Genomic DNA, 21,068 nt, shown 5'->3' with positions numbered 1-21,068 from the left:
GTCAATAGTGATTTTAAAATCCTGCGCTTTTTGACGTCAGTACCCTGGGTACCCTACGTCGCACGCGCTTTTTGTGAAATCTTCAAAAGGGCGTTTTTAGTCATTTTTTCCACAAATTCATTATTTTAGATATGCAAGAAAATATCAATTATATATTTTTGGTCCGGATCGAAAAATCCGACACTCGGACACGCTGCGTGGCAAGCGTCGTTACCGGCTTACGCGCGTGCCCTCGGGTGAGATTTTTCTATCCATACCGGAAACATATTATATATACTTATAATCCTCCATCAGGATAATGCCCTACTTCATACTGCGGCGACCACTCAGCATGAGATTAGCGTCCTATCGCTGGAGGTTTTCCCATATCCGCCGTTCTCACCTGACCTGGCCCCGTTTGACTTTGCTATTTTCCCGGAGTTCAAGTCCCACCTCAAAGTTAACGAGAGCTAAAAACAGCTGCAAACGCATCGATACACCAGTACCCGGCAGAGTACATTCGGGATATCATCTTCAACAAATGGCCAAAGAGATATAAACGTTGTTTACAATGGTTCGGTGCCTATTTTGAGAAGAAGTGAGATCACACCAGGCCCCAATAACACGAAATCACTTCAGTCAAATCTCAATCTCAGCTCATTTTACCAGTATCAGAAGTTATTGAAAATAACATATGAGTTTACACCTTTGAAAAGGAATTTTATCATAGAATATGTTGAAGTATGACTTTGGTCAAGATCCCAAGGGAATACTTTTTTACAGTCAAAGATGTATTTAGGTACAATCCTTGTTTCTTAACAACTACTCAAGCATACGTTTTGCTTTGGAGTTAATTTGTGTGAGTCATTATAAACAAGTTGATGAGTTTCAATATAAATAGGTTAAACACAAAATTTAAATACTAATTTTGATAGGTTGGCTTTTATAAACAAAATGATAAAGTTATAGGCTAAAACAAAGTTGGTTTTAAGGGCCTTTGCTTAATATGGTTCTATGTTACAATTTTGTTTATTTAGTTTTGAGGTTAAACCTTCAGCAAGCACAATCTTAATGCAGTTCACATTCGTTGTCATTTAATACGGGTTTTTTAAACGAGCTTCCTAAATTGATGGCCCCGAATATTGGGTCATTTATGTCATAAGTTCTTATAGACAATTTACAGCGCTAAAATAAAACAAAAATATCGCTTAAAATATTTTTTGATGATGTAACGTCATATCTTTTTGATTGATATTATAACATTTGTGATATAAAAAATTCTTACATCTAAGACCAATCAATTACAAACACGACTTTTGAATATGCTTTTTTATTATGAAAACACGTCATCACAATTATTATGTCAAGAAAATCTGTTGACATTGGTGACAGATAAAAATACCAAAATAAATGTCAGGCTCCATAACCAATATAGTTAGTATAAGGATTAACAAAAAACGACAAAGGTATGGATTGTAACAATGACACAGGTGTTCTAGGGTAATAGTTGAAAGTCAGGCGCGTAGCTGACTATACGCGAGTACGCGGCTGAATCCACATGATTTTGACAAAAAGTCAGCCAAAGTTGCACTATGCGTACTTGACTACTTGATCCTAAAACTGTCCATTTTCCAGCACTAAAAACACACCTCAGAATGCCCAGAATGCACTCTGGTTATCAAATATTTCCGAGGGAGCATGCTCCCGAACCGCCTAGACCAATAATGAATCCACGCGAATATAAGGCTAGCTACACCCCTGACAGTCAAACCTCATAGTGATAGCATTGTGTGTTAAATATGGCTGCAGTACTCTCAAATGCTTTAAAACATTCTTGATTCATTTTAATACTACGTCTACAAACGTTATATATTGCACCTCTATTTGAAAAGGTTAACAACAGAAAAATGTCTATATGAACACCAAAGACCCATACAGAAGACCAATACAGGACGACCCATACTGGAGCCCTATTACAGAATTATTTATTTTTTTAATAAAGAATGTGCCTTTACCTTAGAGTCAAGAATTTCCTAATTTGTTGTGTTGCACTCTAAAAGATGCTTATATGCTTAATGTATATTCTGGCATTAATTTATGGAAACTGAAGTTTTAAAACTAAAAAAAACTATAGAAAGTGTTAGGTTTTGAAAGAAATTTAACAATTTAGAATTTCACATGTTAGTTATAAGATTCTAAACAATGTTAAGAAATTTCTGCAATACAGCCCCTGTTCTACTAAAAATTAATACAGCAATCGAAATAATTAACTGTAATTATGAAAACATAGGCAAATGGTCTTGTCTTTAATAGAAACAACACTTAATACTTAAAACGCCATTGGACATTTCGTATAATCAGTTTGTTTTTATTTAATTCTTATGATAATAACTGGCTACAAACTTGATGTAAACAAGAAAAATACATTGACATGTTAGCAGATGGTCACTTATGCATTCATGACAATTTCCTATCAAATATTATCTTAAAAGTATTTTAAATTACGATTAGACACTAATACACTGTTTTACTAATTAAAGGGCACTAAACTTTTGTTAGACAGAGCAAAATGAGACAGAAGTGCCAACAGCATGGATGACCAACATTCCTATGAAGTCTTATGAGTGAAGGTACAATACTGTTGAAGCTTAATTCAACACAAGATATGTACTTCATACACTGTTTTACTAATTAAAGGGCACTAACTCCTATTAAACGAAGTGAAAATTCATAAAAATCGCAGATGCATAATTTCCCATGCTAACCAACATTTCAATGATGTTTCATGAAAGTAGGTGTAATACAATGCTGGAGATGATTTTAATGTAACATTATGCACTTGAATATTCAATATTTTCATTTCTTAACATGACATGAATGTCAACATATTGTGGTTTTCGGGTGATAACATTTGCCTTTTGTTTATTATAAATTAATCAAAACTGAATCTGACATCAATATTGTTATTACTGCCTCAATGTATGCTTTTATTTACACATTTGATAATTGTGTATATAAACGAATACGAATAAAACAAATAATGTATACTTTAACAAAACACATATATACATGTAAACACCACTTTTCTGATAAATGTGTAACAATGTTTCCATTCTACCATGATCAATTAATACTAATTTTAAATTGTCTTCATAAAAATAACTTACAATGGGTTTTTACTATGATAATCCATTTGCGCCATAAGCGCCACGTTTTGTTGAAATAAGAAAATACAGCTTTGAAGTAATTATCATTTTTTGGAAAAAGGTTTTGTACATGTATGTTTTTTTCAAATGCAATTATCAGTTCATTAATGTTGACATATACAATACTGACTTACCTATTAACATTAATAAATGCATGGCCATATCACCATTATAAAATTCACTTTCAAAAACATTCACATAAATATATCCATAAATGTATTTAAATGAATAAACATAGAACAACAAATATAAACTACAATAAAACAAAAGAGAAACAGGCTGAGCCATCAAAATACACCAGCAGTTAAGACACCAAAAATGGAAAGTGGACACAAATGCTCCACCATCTTTCATCAATAATGTTTGTACTTGGTTACAAACTACAAATTGTTGTATCACAGTATATGCACTTTGTCAAAATGCTAACATTTTTATTCATTCAGATATGTACATTTTGTTATAATTAAAGCAATTCTACATCTAAAGTTATGAAGATCTTAATATCACTGTCTATCACAGCGTGTGCACTGTGTCACAAATGCTATAACTTTGTATCGCGTACAGCAGATCGAGGTCTGGTTGGAATGGTTGGTATGGTGACGTTTTCCACAACATTACACTCTCCATCATTCTGAGCCTTGGCCACAGCTAGATGGATGGATGCACTGTACCCAGGGCTCAATGTTTTGTTGGCCTTTTGCTTTTAACACATAGTTCTGGTCTGTTGTGACGATTTCAAAAGCCTTTGGAATATCACGAATGCCTTTGCGTACAGCTTTCACACTCTGTATTTCTCGCACTGGTAACGTTTCGTTTCTCTATAAAAACAAATTAATTTCATGATATTATAGATGGTTTACGCAGATTTATTTTTATTAAACTAAGCCTTAACTTACATTGATAGTAAAATTGCTTGCCACCGCACCACACATAGATGAACAAGACCATCGGTATATTTGTAACATTCACATCCTTTTAATTTGTAAATGTAATTAAATTGGAGGTGAATATTTTAAGATGAATATTGTTTTTGATTCCTTATACAAGAACATGTAAGTTATCACATTGACATTCATAATCAGATATCTACTTGGCACTGCATGTTTGATTAGCACTCTATTTACAGGGATGTCAAACAAGCGAATGTTTGAACAAAATCCGCACGGTGTGACCTTGACATTTGACCAAACAAAATGCGTTGAAATGCCTCCTTCTCATATGTGGAGAACATTTGTGTTATCATAAAACCCCCAGCAAGACCAAGACAAAATGAAGGTATTTTCACCTTAAATAAGACCTTGACATGGAATTTTTGACCAATGACCTTAACTTGTGACATTGACCTTTGACGAAAAGTCATTGGTCTTGCACTTAACATGCCAGCTTCACATGATGAACATTTGTGACAAATCACTTAAAATTTACCAAGTGCATTATCAAGTTGTACTTACTGATGGACATACAACCGGACGCACTAACATACACCTGGTTGACCGCCGTTGTGGTAACTATGTCTATCTCACTTCAAGCAGACACAACAAATACAGAGTGGAATAAAATCTCAAAGTGATATATGTTTCACCATGCCCTTACCTTCAGCTAACACAATCTAATTCCAGTTAGACTTTGAAGTCACATAGGAATAATTTCTAATGTCAGTTAAATTTAGGTTATGTGAAGTGTTACATATGGAATTACTTACCTGTAGGTCTAATGTGTGGTAAAATACAGTGAATATAAAGTGTAACATACCGAATCACTTTTGCTGTAGGTTATCTGGCTGCCGGAGAGAGTGAAGTATCGGGTCTTCCACCGCTTCAGAAACTTCCAGCGCCCTTTCTTCTCCTTCAACTGACCCTATCCAATAGAGAATAGTAAATATTATATATTTCAAATTATAAACAGCTGAGCCGTGACTGGGCTGCCAGCGGGCAGTAAAATCGGGCAAGATTCAAGTGTTCACAAACGATCATGCCTGGATTGCTATCGTGCATCAATCACCAGTACAATTAAAGTATGATTTAAAAATTCAAATATTTAAAAAACTGTTAACATACAGCAATGACTGGACTTCCATCAGGCATCAGCTCAGACATTTTCTCCGGGTGGTTACACATGAAGCAGGCCCAGTACTTGCGAGGGGCGTTAAACTCGAACACATCAAAGTATCGGTCACCATGGAGCTCCTGAAGCAAGGCATCCTGGTCCTGGAAAATGTTTGGATAAGACTGCATTCAAATGGAGAGAACTTTTATGTATAATTTAGAATACGTTTTGGACACATATATTTTTAGCAGTAACAGATATAAACACTTTTGATAAATTCTAATTGGATTTAAATAACATGCATATATATGCAAACCAAAGACATTCACATATATTTACTTTATTTACCGCCAATACATGATCATTAGGGATGTTACCTTTGCTGATGGGAAGGATGAGGTGACAAGTGTGATATAGCCACTGTTTCCTTTCTCCGGGTAGAGCGCATCCCAGCAATGTTTAAGGCTGCTCACACTTAAATCCTGCTGGCTTAACGCCGAGGCTGACTGGGCCTATAAATAGATAGAATGTCATACAGTATTTCTATTTATAGCCACCATTTCCTTTCTGCCAAGCAATGTTAACAGCTGCTCATACATAAATCCTTCCGACTCTTAGCTGAGGCTGACTGGGCCTATAAATAGATAGGAAGTCATGCAGTGTTGCTATCTATAGAGCTTAAATCCTGCTGGCCCAGGGTTGACGCTGACTCGGTCTATAAACAGATAGGATATCAAACAGTGTTGCTAACTGCTTCCCATATAAACAATTTGTGCCCTTTATTCCACACTGGAAATTGAGACGAAAATAGCGCTTATGTCTGCCGTCTGAAAATACATAATTTAAACACTTAAATTTTGCAATAAAATACAATTTGGATTCATTTTACAAAATATCTATTTCCAACTTCTGGGCGTTAGTTGTGTTGTTTATTTGATTCCTGTTGATGGAGTTATATTTGGGGGCATGATTAATTGTGTACAACAAGCGACAGACAAAGTCCCCTCCATCACTATTTGCATAGACTGTCAAATTCCCCCACCATCAATATTTGCATAGACTGTCAAATCCCCCCACCACCAATATTTGCATAGATGGTCAAATCCCCATCCACCAATATTTGCATTTACAGTCAAATACCCCCACCACCAATATTTGCATAGACGGTCAAATCCCCCCACCACCAATATTTGCATAGATGGTCAAATCCCCATCCACCAATATTTGCATTTACAGTCAAATACCCCCACCACCAATATTTGCATAGACGGTCAAATCCCCCACCACCAATATTTACATAGACAGACACAATACCCCCCACCAATATTTGCAAAGACAGACAAAATTCCCTCACCACCAATATTTGCATAGATGGTCAAATCCCCATCCACCAATATTTGCATAGATGGTCAAATCCCCATCCACTAATATTTGCATAGATGGTCAAATCCCCCCACCACCAATATTTGCATAGATGGTCAAATCCCCCACCACCAATATTTGCATAGATGGTCAAATCCCTCCCCACCAATATTTGCATAGATGGTCAAATCCCCCACCACCAATATTTGCATAGATGGTCAAATCCCCCACCACCAATATTTGCATAGATGGTCAAATCCCCCATCACCAATATTTACATAGATGGTCAAATCCCCCACCACCAATATTTGCATAGATGGTCAAATCCCTATCCACCAATATTTGCATTTACAGTCAAATACCCCCACCACCAATATTTACATAGACGTCAAATCCCCCCACCACCAATATTTGCATAGACGGTCAAATCCCCCACCACCAATATTTACATAGACAGACAAAATACCCCCCCCCACCAATATTTGCAAAGACAGACAAAATGCCCTCACCAGCAATATTGGTAAATAGGCAGACAAAATTCCCACCATTACCAAAATTTTGCATAGGCAGACAAAACTCCCCCACCACAAATATTTGCATGGACCGTCAAATCTCTCCACCACCAATATGTGCATAGGTAGATATATACTCCACCACCAATATTTCAAAGGTGGACAAATTCCCCCCACCATTAAGTTCTCCACCACCCCAATATGTTAACATTTATTGCATAACTTGTACTATATTTAGATGTTCACATTCCTACTCACAAACAACTTAATAGATTGATTACCTACAACCTTGACTTTGTAGGTCATTGGAGAAATTGGTGGACTTGTTCTTTGTCCATGGAGGTGTATGGCCATACAACATATCCAATTTTACCCACAATGCCATATTTTGTACAAGGATGGGTCCTATCCGAGGCTATTCCATCTAATTACTTCCTATAAGACAATTTACCGTGTCTTACTTATACTTTATCACAATTTGTGATTTTGCTTAAGTGTAACTACAATCCTTAATAAGTGCATATGGCGTACATGTTCAACATCTACGAACTTGTCCTGCCTTACCCACAATGCTGCATTTGGCTGGTAGGGGAATCCTAGCGGAAAGACTGCTGATAAACTTCCTGATTGTGTCCATGTGTTTCTCGCAGAAGTGCTGAACACCATCTCGAAGTGGCTCAGGCTGGAAAAGGAGTTTGCCTAGTGTTAGCTTTTACTGAACTGTAAACAAGAGACCAATGGGTGTCTTGTGTTGGTTGTTATTCGTTCATCCAAACAAAGGGCAATAAATGCCACAATCATTAAAAGCAGAGTTATCAATCTTGCTTCTCATTTGCATATTGTGTATTATTTGAATTTGAAGAGTTTCGGAGTTTGAAAGAAAAATATCTTTTAGAAAATCATGATAAATTAATTTTGTTAATTAAAATCAAAATTAAGTATTAAATTTGGTTTAATGAAATAATCCACTTCAGCTTGTTATGCATTAGCACTTTCTAGATAATTGTGGCCCATACCGGAAGTCCTGAACTGCTGTTCAGTGTGAGTGCGCTGTTTAAAAATGCTCTATCCAGGGTTGATGTCGGGCTGACAAATCGGTCACTCAGTGATCTCGAGTTGGCGATACTCGTTCTAATGTAATCAAAAACATTTGTGGTATGCACATACAGGTTTATAATTGAATAATGCTTTTTAAATGCCAGAAATTTACTTGTATCTTGTTGTATAAAAGTGTTTTCTTTATTTTTGTCTTAACTTCACTCTTTTTAGTGAACGCTATCCTTGTCAGCGATAATACATTATACTAAAATATAGTTTAAATGTTAATAAGTTATTTTCAAAGGCATGTGTCCTCCTTTCGCATACGATAAGAAAGGTACCAACCTTGATGATGGTGTGAGACTAAGCTGACTGGATGTGTTGCTGTGTGGGACTTGTTGTTGTTGCTGCTGCTGCTGCTGTTGCTGTCTCACACCGACGACATTATTGGGGTAGGCTGGGTTGCCAACAGTGATAATGGTCACTGTCCCTTCCGTCTGGCTGGATACGGACCGCATCTCCTTTTGACCCGAGCTAGAGTAGAAATATGTGAGGTTGACAATTTAGGGGCAAACTTTAGGTTGATAAAGGGGCAACCTATAAGTTGATAAAGGGGCGCCCTATAGGCTGATAAAGGGACACCCTATAAGTTGATAAAGGGGCACTATATATTCACTATAGGTTGATAAAGGGGCACTATAATATTCACTATAGGTAGAAAAGGGGACACACTATAGGTTGATAAAGGGGTACACTATAGGTTGATAAAGGGGCACACAATAGGTTGATAAAGGGACACACCATAGGTTGATAGAGGGACACACTATAGGTTGATAAAGGGACACACTATAGGTTGATAAAGGGACACACTATAGGTTGATAAAGGGACACACTATAGGTTGATTAAGGGACACACCATAGGTTGATAAAGGGACACACTATAGGTTGATAAAGGGACACACTATAGGTTGATAAAGGGACACACTATAGGTTGATAAAGGGACACACCATAGGTTGATAAAGGGACACACTATAGGTTGATAAAGGGACACACTATAGGTTGATAAAGGGACACACTATAGGTTGATTAAGGGACACACTATAGGCTGATAAAGGGGCACACTATTTGTTGATGTAGGGACACCCTATAGGTTGAAGGTCAGAATATATGTTAATAAAGTGGCAAACTATAAAATATAAAGGGGCACACTACATAAATATATATATATATATATATATATATAAATAATATTGATTGAGGGCATACTATAGGTTGTTAAAAGGATACAATATAAGTTGACATGCACTTCAGACTGCTCAGAATCATGGCCAGTAAAGCTTTGGACTAAAATATCAGGCTGACTTAATATATCTGATACACATGTCTTGACTTACACTTCAGACTGTTCATAATCATGGCCAGTAAAGCTTTGGACTAAAATATCAGGCTGACTTAATATATCCAGAACACATGTCTTGACTTACACTTCAGACTGTTCATAATCATGGCCAGTAAAGCTTTGGACTAAAATATCAGGCTGACTTAATATATCCAGAACACATGTCTTGACTTACAATTTAGACTGTTTGTAATCATAGCCCCAGGTCTGGAAAGCTTTTGACTTAAGTTTTGACTTAAGTTTCAAGCTGAATTAATAAAATTCGGTACACATACTACTTTTTACTGTCATCCTTCAGTTGATGGACAAGGATTCGCACACTGCTAGATCCACTCTGGGACAGGCGACTGATCTCCTGCATGTGGTCAGCCAATAGACTGTGGTGTATCAAGCCCAGGGCCTTTATCTCCTGAAAATACATGACGCTTTGTCTGTAAACCATTGGAAATGTATACCTGAGGTTGTAACCATCCCACCAGTTTGTGTATCATCATCTCACATACACAAAAGAATGGTTGTAATTTAAAATGGTCTTATATTTAAATATGACGTATGCAGTAAATGATGTCATAATGAAGCCCCCCATGCCTTCACATGTATTGAAGGTCATAAAGATAAATGAATATTCATTTTTTTATTTTTCTATAAAATGCAAGGTGATGAAAACGGTTCAGATGAGACCTATATTTTCTTGTTGCAGTTGACATAGTGTTATATAATATAATGAAACAAAGCCAAGCAGAATTTAGTTGTGTGTTACCTGCAGGAAGACCACAAGAGAGGCCTGGTCAGACAAACCAGACAACAGGCTGACCAGATAACCCTTTGTCCTCACGGCGTGTGGCTGAAATAAAAGAATAATATAATTAACAATGTGACGCAGGATTACAATATTTATTGGTATGAAACCTGTAATGACCAACAGAATAGCTTTGTTTAAAGTTGAAGCGCACGTGAAATCAAGCTGTTTCCACTCCTTTTAACAATTCTAAATTTAAAATAGTTTTTTATGGTAATTAACAGTCTGCCAATGTAACTGTCATAACTGATTACAACGTGATCAACATTGAATGTGTAACACTTAATGAATATCTACAAACATGACATACAAATGTCGTCTCATGTTCAGCTATAATTGAACCAACCATTAGCTCCCACAATATGCATGTACAATTGCAACTGCTTATGCTGAAAAATCAACTACTTAACCTGTGAGCACAGTGCCGATTCTGCCGAATGTGCATTACTGCATAACTTGACAATATATTGGTAAACAAATGAATATCAAACCATTTGCCATGGAAACTACTTAACCTCAAGACAGTGTCAACACTACTTAAACATATGATTTTGAATCCAGTTGCCATAGTAAACCCAGCATTAAAACAGTGCACCTGCACCCCAAGCACTGCCTCAATTCAACCTGTTGCCATGGTAACCAATACATCCATTGAGATGGCGCCGATTCAGTAAGCACTGCTTGTAATTAAAGTGTTGCCATGATAACTACTAAACCTTCCACTGAGACAGTGCCAACACCTTAAGCAATTGTATTTAACTGGTTGCCATGGTAGCCATTAAACCCAACAATTGAGACAATGCCAACAACTGAAGCACTGCTTTTTTGCTATCTAACCAGTAGCCATTGGTACAATTAAACCTACCATTGAGACAGAGCTGACACATAAAGCATTGCCTGTATTTGATCTCTTACCATGTAACTACTAAACTTTCCAAGTAAACCGACTTCTTTAGCACTGCTTGTATTTAACTGGTCGCCATGGAAACTACTAAACCTTCCAATGAGACTTTGCACCGACTGCTTTAGCACTGCTTGTATTTAACTGGTTGCCATGGTAACTACTATACCTTCCAATGAGACAGTGAACCGACTGCTTTAGCACTGTTTGTATTTAACTGGTTGCCATGGAAACTACTAAACATTACAATGAGACTTTGCACCTACTGCTTTAGCACTGCTTGTATTTAACTGGAATTTGGAACACATGATACAGGGGCGGTTTAAGGAATTTACTTTAAAGGGGGCGTTACTTAGGGCATAACTCTTTGTCATGCACCCCTCCCTCGGAAACGATTATTCATTGCATAAACTGTTTGAATAGGGGCTTGGGGTTACTCCCTCAAGCAATTTATTATCATTCGTATTTAGAAATGGTGCATTTTTAACGTATATAATAACTTTTTTCCTCCCATTGTAAATTAAAAGGTAATCTTGAAACAGTTTAGAGGGGACGCGCGAAGTATGTCACATGTAGACGTAGGTATTAAAGCTGCACTCTCACAGATTGACAAATTTGACAACTTTATCATTTTTTATCTCGGAATTAGCTGATTTTGACGTCAGTGTTTTCAAATCAGTAAGCTAGGATAACACACAATATGAAATATCTCAATTGTTTGGGAAACTGCCGAAATTTCCTTTTTGTTTAAAAGCGTTAGTAACGCCCTTAGTCATAAAATATCAATTTTAGAGCATAAATATTAAAAACTGCGATCTGATTTTATCAGCAGTCTTATATCACCAGTTTTCAGAAATTTAAGCAAAATTTTGCTCATTCCAAGACAAAAAATGAAATGTTGTCAAAACGTTCAATCTGTGAGAGTGCAGCTTTAACACCTTTAATAACGTGTGAAATTGACGTCAACAGCCATCAGAAATATTAACGTGCGATTGGTTCGTACATATTTGAAGGTGAAAAACGAATACGTCCTAACGTACGTTTACTGGTAACCCAACACCCGAGCCGGGATTCAAAAATAACTCAACCCAGTGCATGTTTGATAAGTACGTACTCTACTGGTAACATTGTATTGTCATGAAAAAAGCCGAGACACAAGCCATAAATTTCGGAAATTCATCAATCATAAATTTGTCACAATAATGTACCCATAATAGAGAGGTTGCAGAAAACTCAAAGTGCACGTGTACTTGTACGTGTGGGTACACGTAGATGTAAAGGTTGCAGTTCATTTTACTGATAACATCGCTGGTACTCGAATAAATCACTTCCCTCTTGCGTCGTACGTCAGACAGGTCATTCCAAGCTTATACAATGTACACATATATTGATGACGTAGTGCACAAAATACCCCATAGGTATACGAACCCTTACAAGTAGTGTGTCGCAACCGCTATAAACCCAGCTTTAACGTGTAACTAAAGCACTGATGAGTATGTAATGAACGCGCGCCTCGCGATACTTGGCCAACGCGAGCTATCTGCATCAGGCATGAAAAGACAACATCAGCACACACATCGTCATCATCACTACCACCACCACCACCACAACCACCATCACCACCACCACCACAATCATCATAATTTCCTACGCCCCCACCCCATAAAATTAACCAAGTGAAGTTTGCATATTAAAATACAATCATGTAGCAGAAAAACATGCATCAATTAAACCAGAATGTACCATTTAGGACTATTATAGTGAGCCTAAATGATATTAAAGATGTTATATTTTTTTTATTAAATTTAGTACCTTATATTATTGATAGAAAAATATCATCTTAAATTGCTTTGCGTGAATCCCATCTGTTGGTAGATTGGTAAATGTATAATTGATTTGGTGGAAGCTCCGTAAAATTATAATGTTTCCACTTTTTGCAGTCAATGTGCTGCATCAGATGATTTTCTCCGACATTATTGTAGTCCTGTAGTCTGGTTCCCTGCTTACTGATATTCCATACAGTACGTCCCGATAACGATAGTGTTAGGGGAAGGAACTCCAAAGGTACCTGGTCAAATAGCCCCCAAGTCAAATAGCCCCCATTTTGGTCAAATAGCCCCCACACTTTTGGTCAAATGGCCCCCACTACGAAAAATGTGGTCAAAACGCCCCCATTTTGGTCAAATAGCCCCCACTATTTTTTTATTTGAAATTAAATTTGAAGGCAACTTGTAATATTTTTAAAATATTTTAATGTAATTTGTATTATTTTTTAAGATATTTGAATGTATATTTGAAGGTATGTTGTAATATTTTCATGATTTTTGTATATATATATACATATGAAGGTAAGATGTAATATTTTTAAGATCCATTGCATTTACATAATTGCTAACCAAACAATTACATCTGTTGATATTAAGAATGCTTAAACATATAAAAATAACTTGCACATATTAAAGACTTATTAATTAGAGAAAATAGGGCATCTAAATTATCACCTATGGGTTCACACTTAGCTTAATAACTGGCTTCAAATAATTGAGTTTGCACAAGATTTTCCTTCATAATTGGAGCGAGCGACAGGCGATCTGGTAAAAAAAATATATTTTTGCACCTAAACATAGTACAAATGCAACATGAACATAAAAAAGATATGTCTATACAATGCCATTACTTTATTCCTGAATAAAAACTTAATGCTTAAATGAAAGCAAAAATTCATAAAAAATGAATGTCAGAGACTTGACCAATACACCAAAGGTCCTTCCAAACGAGCTACTGCTTAGCTTGTATAGCTCATGTAAGTTTTGATGTTCAACTATTAAAGCAAGTCAATGTACATTTTGTTCGATCAATTTTCTTTAATCGTCTATCTTTATGATTGAATGCAGTATAATAAATGCTGACTTGCAAGTAACAAAATTGACATTTTAGAATAAAAACATTTTATTCAAACAATCTGATCATCCAATTTATGCCAATTCTCCAAACATAACCCAAATATGTGCACATTTTCTTAAAAAAAGTGAATGAAACTTGCCCAATCACCATACATGCTAAGTTTTTTAAAATGCATTTCAAGGAAATCTGCCTTTAAAAATCTGACCCCAATTTCTCGAAACAACTTAAGCTTAACAGGCTTAAGAAGCTTATTTTGTACAGCAATATTAATTATTGAATAAAACTTAGTTTTTCCTTATTATCAGACATATAACTTCCATAAACTGTATAAAAACTTTTAAAGACGTAAATATTACACAAAATATAGACGAATAAAAATAGTCAGAATAGCTTGATCCTGTTATAACAGACTTATGTAGTTTTGAGAAATTGGCACCAGGAGATTAGTTAAACAATAAACACTCTTTGAAAGAAAATCATCTGAAATTCCAGTATTTTAGTCTAAGACCAAAAAGATTTAAATAAAATCACCAAAATTGGAATCATACAAATCGAGAGACTCCTGGAAAATATAGAACATTAATGACAAACTTTGAAAGAAAATCATCTTAAATTCCAGTATTTAAGTTTAAATTCCACAAAATTTAAATGAAATCACCAAAATTGAGATAATAAAAATCCAGACTCTGCTGGAAAAAATAGAACTTGAATGAGCTGCACATTTTTAAGTCACTAAAATGTTTTGAGCTAAACATATACATGTATCACTGATCTATTGTTTTAATACTTGACAAGTTTGTAAAATGTTTCACCTCTTAACACCAAACATTTATAAAACTAAGGGGACTAGATTTTCAATAAACCTAAACATAATAATCCTGTTCAACATCAAAACTTAATCATTGACTAGAGCCTCATGACTAGAACCATTATACATAAAATGAATGCCACAGAGCAAGATATGCTCACAAACGTAAAACATTGTATCAACAGATGACTAAAAACTAAGCAATGACAATTACAATACAATCTGTCAGAATTAAATTTAACTGTTGTACACAATCAAGAATGTGAAGTAATTAATTACACTGCAGTTGAGTTAAATGTTTTTACATCCTTCTCTTCTTAATGAATTTCTTTCCCCAAGTTTTTGCAACACGGCCATTTTCATGGCATAATTTACATAGTGGACGCACTTTGGAGAATTTTGTGTACATATCCTGAATGTAGACATGATTGTCATCCAATAGTTCATCTTCAGTTCCACAATAACAACATACTGGTGGCACAACTTTGCTGAAGCCTGAACTGTAATACGCAATTTCAACATCTGACGTGCAGTTACTCTCCCTCAGTGTGACCAGACCTGAATCATCTGCCATGGGATCACCACATACGTACAGATTCTCCTCTTTCATCCTTCGAAGTAGAGCATCCTGCATGAGAACAATAACAACTTAGAAAAAAGACCTGGATCTAACAGAAACCAGCAGAATAATGTCACTATATTGTCACCTGTCACAACCACATACTCCTGGTAAATCTATGCTTACCATACACAGGGGTCGACACTAACTATTTTCCCAAGGGATCCCGAAGGGACACCAACATTTGAAATCAGGTGTCTCTTCCTGAAATTAGGAGTCCCTTCCACTTTTTACATTTTTTTCATTGTTGAGCCTGTTTTAATATTAAATTCAGCATCCTTTTACTTTTCAATTTGTAATGCAAGTATACACCACCATATTATACATGTTTTTAGCAGCATGTAATGACAGGTTAGTATCACTGAATGGCAGTGAGGTATATTTTGGTCTCTAAGTTGGTAGATTGGGTTCACAAGCGGGAGAATGTCTAAGTCCCTTTTGTTTTCAGTCATAAACAGAGATGGATACAATGTAAACAAAAACTTGATGTTGTTACTATTTTTAGATTTTTGGAAAATACGCATAAAATACATCATGGTTCAGGGTCTTGTCAAATGCTTTTCATTAAGAAACTGTAGGAATATTACATCTGGCTTGTGAAAACTCCAATCAATATTTAGTCGAGCTGTTGATAAATCAATCAGACTGCCTAACAGTCGTAGTGCATACTGGAAGAGCAGACGGCCAAAAATTGTGTATACATGTTAATTTTCGTGCCAAAAAGTAAAAAAAAAAAAAAAAAATTGATTGAATTAATGAATAAAACCCTGCAAATTTTATTTCTATTATTTTTTCATCAAAGCATCAAATATATGTCTTTAAAATTAACAAAGAATATTGATAAGTTGAATGCCAATTAACAAAGAATGCTGAATGTAGGATGCTGTTCTTTTGTGTCGTAAATGTTACTGTAAATACTCAAAGGTCGTATCATATTATATAGAAGGTATCACCAGAGTTGGCATCTTTTTTGGGCGGTTCTGACACATTAGCAAAACAATTCCACATAAGTATTTTACCAATAATAAATCGTTTATTTATAGATTCATGACGTAACTATAGTCAAATAGTCAGCTATACTTTCGCTTTGATGAGTCCGATAATGATAATTATTAATATCGTTTTGACATGTGCTGTCAAGAAATTTAGGGGAGCCCGAATTTAGGTAATAAATTAATTAAATGCTACTTATTTATTGATATTTAGCGTTTATCAGTCATAAATTTAAGTGTCCGAAATTACCGGGCTTTGAAGTTCATGTGCCCCTCCTGAAAAATTGGTGTCCTCGGGACCCCGTTAGTGTCGAACACTACATACAAGACGACCCGGGTTCGATTACTGGCCTGGGCGCATGTGTTTTGTTGGTGGTAACCAAGTCAGAAAAGTGGGTTTTCTCCAGGTACTCTGGTTTTCCAAAAACACATCACAATCCACACTCTTGTTGCGCAACATCGTTCCAACTTAGTGACTTAGTATAATTATGTACTAAATCTCAATAAATAAAACTATAAGTCAGTGGGTCAGTCAGTATTAATACAGCCAGGTCCAAAAGGGGCATAACAAAAACAAGTACACATTTATAACTTTACAAATGTTGTTTTCAATTTTTTTAACAGGTATACAAAATTGTTCTTATGTAAATCCATTCCAATGAACTAACCAGTATAAACACATTTTTCTTTACTATGGTTACCTGTTCTCTGTCTGTTTTACTTGGACTGTACACAACCCTGGGTTTACGGCATTCGGCACACCTGACCACATCACGAACCTTAGGAGCCTGGACATCAATATAAACACATGTTAATGACTTGTTTTCCTTCAGGCAATAAGAAACAACCATTTGGTTAAAGACAACATACAAGTATTTTGCTTGAAAAATAAAACTGTAAAACACCTTTAGAATTTAGGGAATGGAATTGCATGGTTTCATAAATACAACAGTTTTGTTTGTAAATGAAATTCATTTCTGTTATTCTAAAGCATAAAGAAAAAGTGAATATTTTATACATGAGGATCTTAAACCGGTGAACTCAAAACAAGGCATGCATAAAAATTAATGCCTTTCAAACCTCAATAACTTTACAGTCAGTGATATATATTGTAACATATGACATGATACACTTTTATGGACAAGTTTTACATTGTAGTTTCCCTTTACAGCCAAACAAGTTTCTTGTCAGTTGCTACTACTGGTAAAATACCTTTAGAATTTCTCTATTCTTCTTGTCCTGTTCAACAACTTCATCATCGAAGTCCGTGCTTCTAGCCGAGGGACGGAATTATTAACAGTCAAAGGTTTTCCGTACACCTTTAACAATAAACAAGTTAGAATAAGTCAAATACTTTCTCAGTAAAACACTTGTGACAATACAAAAACTGTTAGAATTTCAAACTTCTTCAGATAGTATAGGTACTGAAATATTGCTATTGTCTCCCATTTATTAAGGCTTTTTATGTGTCTCATTATCTACAATGCTCAAGTTTTACTATAGTTGCTCCAAAATCAAATTCTAAGAGCCTACACAATGAGCTGTGGTACATAAAACTAAAACCTTAAAAGCATGTGTAAATTAAACAAATAAACAATGCTATTTTTCTTTCTTTAACCACACATTTTAAACTTAATGTGAAAGATTATTTTCAACAATGAAAAAATATTCCCTGTTACTATTTAGACTATTATAGAGTAATGTTTTACAAAACATTTTACCTCCTTAAATGGCAAATAATGTGCCCCACTTGCATCTGGTGTTGGCTCTAGTCTAGTCTAAAATAATAGACGTGTTATACGGGATTCTTCCAATCCCTAACGTCTAAACGGGAATGTGCAAAAAAAGGGGGGTGTTTTAAAAATATTGAAATTGTTTTAAATGAAGTATTTTATGGTTGAAATTGATCATAAAGAGTTATATTCATATTTCACCATGTAAGTGAAATGTTATTTTGCACTAAACAAGCATTTAATGCATTAAAACAAGTTGTTTACCTCTCTTATAAAACGAAAGTTGACTGACACAGACAACACTTATACGAAGGGGAACAACTCGATACAATCGTAATAACTCGGCCTCCTCCGACAAAGCTTCGAGATAGACCTCGTTATACAATCGTAACAACTCGGCCATTGCCGAAATGTTCCGAGCGATTTAAAACTGTGCCCTAGAGCCTTGCAGGTGCCCTTCATGTATATATCGTTATGTTTTGACAGAATGAAATGAAGAAAAGCCGTCAAACTCATAATTATAAGTTGGATATTTATTTTTTGTGTACGGAACTAATATCAAATAACATTATCTGGTAATATTTCTTGTTTTTATGATATTTTATAGACGCTATATGCTTTAACCCGGAATCCTGATCGGAACAACTACCCACTTTTGATACTTAACAATTTGTACGTGAAGGATTTGCCATATCAAAAATCTAAAAAAAATCCGTCAACGTACAATTATTTGGACTAGTGTTGCCTCCTGCAAGAACGACAGCTTTTCGTACATCGTCACATTACGTACTGGATTCTTATTGAGGTAAGCGATTCAGGGGTATAGTTTAACTTGGCAAGTGTGTTCGCTTTCGTATATATGTCAATAAATTTATCAATCTTTGCTGTTTGTACCGCAAGCCGCCTGCTCCCCACTTTTCCGGGATTTATGCACGCGATAACAGTTTTCATGGAGGCTGCCATCTTTCTTCTGGATACATTCGATTGACCGATGTACGGCTAATCGATTATGGGTTACAAAGCACTAAAATGTGAAAAACGTCGGCGATTTGTGTTCGATACGACGGAAAAATGCCCGCTCCAAAAAATACATTTTGACATATTTTTAATGATGCGGGCGGAAGGCAAATTGAAATATATTTTTTTTGATATTGAAAAAAATCGTGCGGGAAATCCGATGACCTAGAAATCAATTTGGTGTGGCCTAAGTCGTATTGACAATTTTTAAGTGTATATATTGGATTTTTTTCATTTTTATTAAGTCATATCATTTCTATTAATTGTGAGTGTTTGGTTGAAAAATGGACTATCCCTGTGTAGAATGTGAGAAGGAGGTGCATAGGCAGCATGGAGTGGAATGCGAGCAGTGCGGGAGATGTCAGCACCGCACGTGCAATACAGGTTAGTTTTTGCACTTTTGGTGTATTTGTTATTCATTGTTATCATTATTATTTGTGTTTAACTTTATGTTTTAATTGTTGAGTTAAAAAGTTACACTATATAACATAACATAACATAACATAACATAACATAACATAACATTTATTCAGCATTAAATGGCATATCATCTATAGCCAAAATGCAAAACATCTGAAATAAATCATATAAAACAAATCATCGTGAAGAGCAAAGACATAGTCAATAGAGAAGTATACTATATACATGTATCATATCAATTCTCAACATAATTAGGTTCTCGACCGTAACAAAAATGCATGATATAAATACTTACTAACACAGTGCATAGTTTTTCCGCTGTCTGAGGACAAAAGGGTAATAAATTTTTGTTTGTTGGCCAATGGCAAAAGTATGGTTTAAAGAATTGTTTTCGAAGATTATGATATTTTGGACATACTAAAAGAAAATGATATTCATTTTCGATGGCATTCATATTACAAAAGGTACATATTCTATCTGTTCTTGGGATGTTATGATGTCTTCCCGTTTCAATTAATAGGTCATGTGAGGAAAATCGATTATTGTATTGTATTGTATTTTTTCTTTATATCTAAAGCTTCCATTTGGTCTCATGAGTTGTAAGATACCCTTCTTGACAATGTCTCAACTTTGATGAAGTCTGTCATGCATTTTCGAGGTTCTTTTAAATGTAATTTTTAACAAAGTAACTCTAAATAATAAATATTACCTTATTTTGTGCTGCTTGTCTCTATCCCACTGCCATACGATGAGCCCAGGTCCTATATATATATGTATTCCCAGTACTAAGTGGTTAATCCATATTCACATTTCTTTCACAAAATTTTCACTGCAGAACAAGACGAAGTCATGCGTTGTACTTTTATATTCCACAAACTAGTTTGTTTAACTGAACATGCGTTTGTAAGGGCGGCGGGTCAAAAAGCCCCAGTACCAGAAAGGCCCGGTCCAGAAGGGAACTAGTCCACCTTAATGGCAGTCAAAGAGTCTTTTGACGATTTTTAGACTTTGGCAGACTCGAGACCAGGGCTTTTTCACCAAATATTGTGAAGAGGCCTAGCCTTTTCACTTTGTGAGATTTAAACGTGTGAAATTCTGCAAATTGGGAAATTAAAATGCGTAAACATCTCAAAATGGGAAATTCCACATATGAGGATTGAAGACACCTTTTAAACACCAGTCAAGGTATCCATATGAAACTTAAAACTCATGTTACAAAAAACAGGCTCATATCTTACAAGTGAGTCTACTTCTAACTGATTTTTTTTTCAATTATGACCTTTTTATTATGAAATGTGTACAAACAAACTTTCATTGTAATTTTTTGAAGTA

General features: G+C 35.4%; 1 protein-coding gene across 1 annotated transcript; it reads right to left on the bottom strand.

The window, feature by feature from the left end:
• Positions 1–3,811: 3,811 nt before the first annotated feature.
• Positions 3,812–19,262, bottom strand: LOC128246060 (protein melted-like). The gene is made up of 11 exons (XM_052964267.1): positions 19,024–19,262; positions 10,304–10,387; positions 9,819–9,952; positions 8,489–8,677; positions 8,122–8,236; positions 7,670–7,787; positions 5,955–6,058; positions 5,609–5,743; positions 5,243–5,392; positions 4,938–5,042; positions 3,812–4,003 (listed from the first exon to the last, which is right to left on the bottom strand). Exons 1-11 carry the CDS (start codon positions 19,072–19,074, stop codon positions 3,812–3,814), a joined length of 1,377 nt encoding a protein of 458 aa, XP_052820227.1. The 5' UTR covers positions 19,075–19,262.
• Between the last annotated feature and the right edge of the window lie 1,806 nt (positions 19,263–21,068).

The sequence above is a fragment of the Mya arenaria genome, chromosome 9 (genome assembly GCF_026914265.1).
Source record: "Mya arenaria isolate MELC-2E11 chromosome 9, ASM2691426v1".
Taxonomy (NCBI): domain Eukaryota; kingdom Metazoa; phylum Mollusca; class Bivalvia; order Myida; family Myidae; genus Mya; species Mya arenaria.
The sequence above is the reverse complement of the archived record's forward strand: the minus strand, read 5'-3'. Positions and strand labels throughout refer to the sequence as shown.

Coding starts and splice junctions, on each gene's coding strand:
- LOC128246060 (XM_052964267.1), bottom strand. CDS start 19,074: ATGTACGAAAAGCTGTCGTTCTTGCAGGAGGCAACACTAGTCCAAATA. Junction 9,953..10,303: donor CTCTTGTGGTCTTCCTGCAG/GTAACACACAAC, acceptor ATGTATTTTCAG/GAGATAAAGGCCCTGGGCTT. Junction 4,004..4,937: donor CCTACAGCAAAAGTGATTCG/GTATGTTACACT, acceptor TTGTTTTTATAG/AGAAACGAAACGTTACCAGT.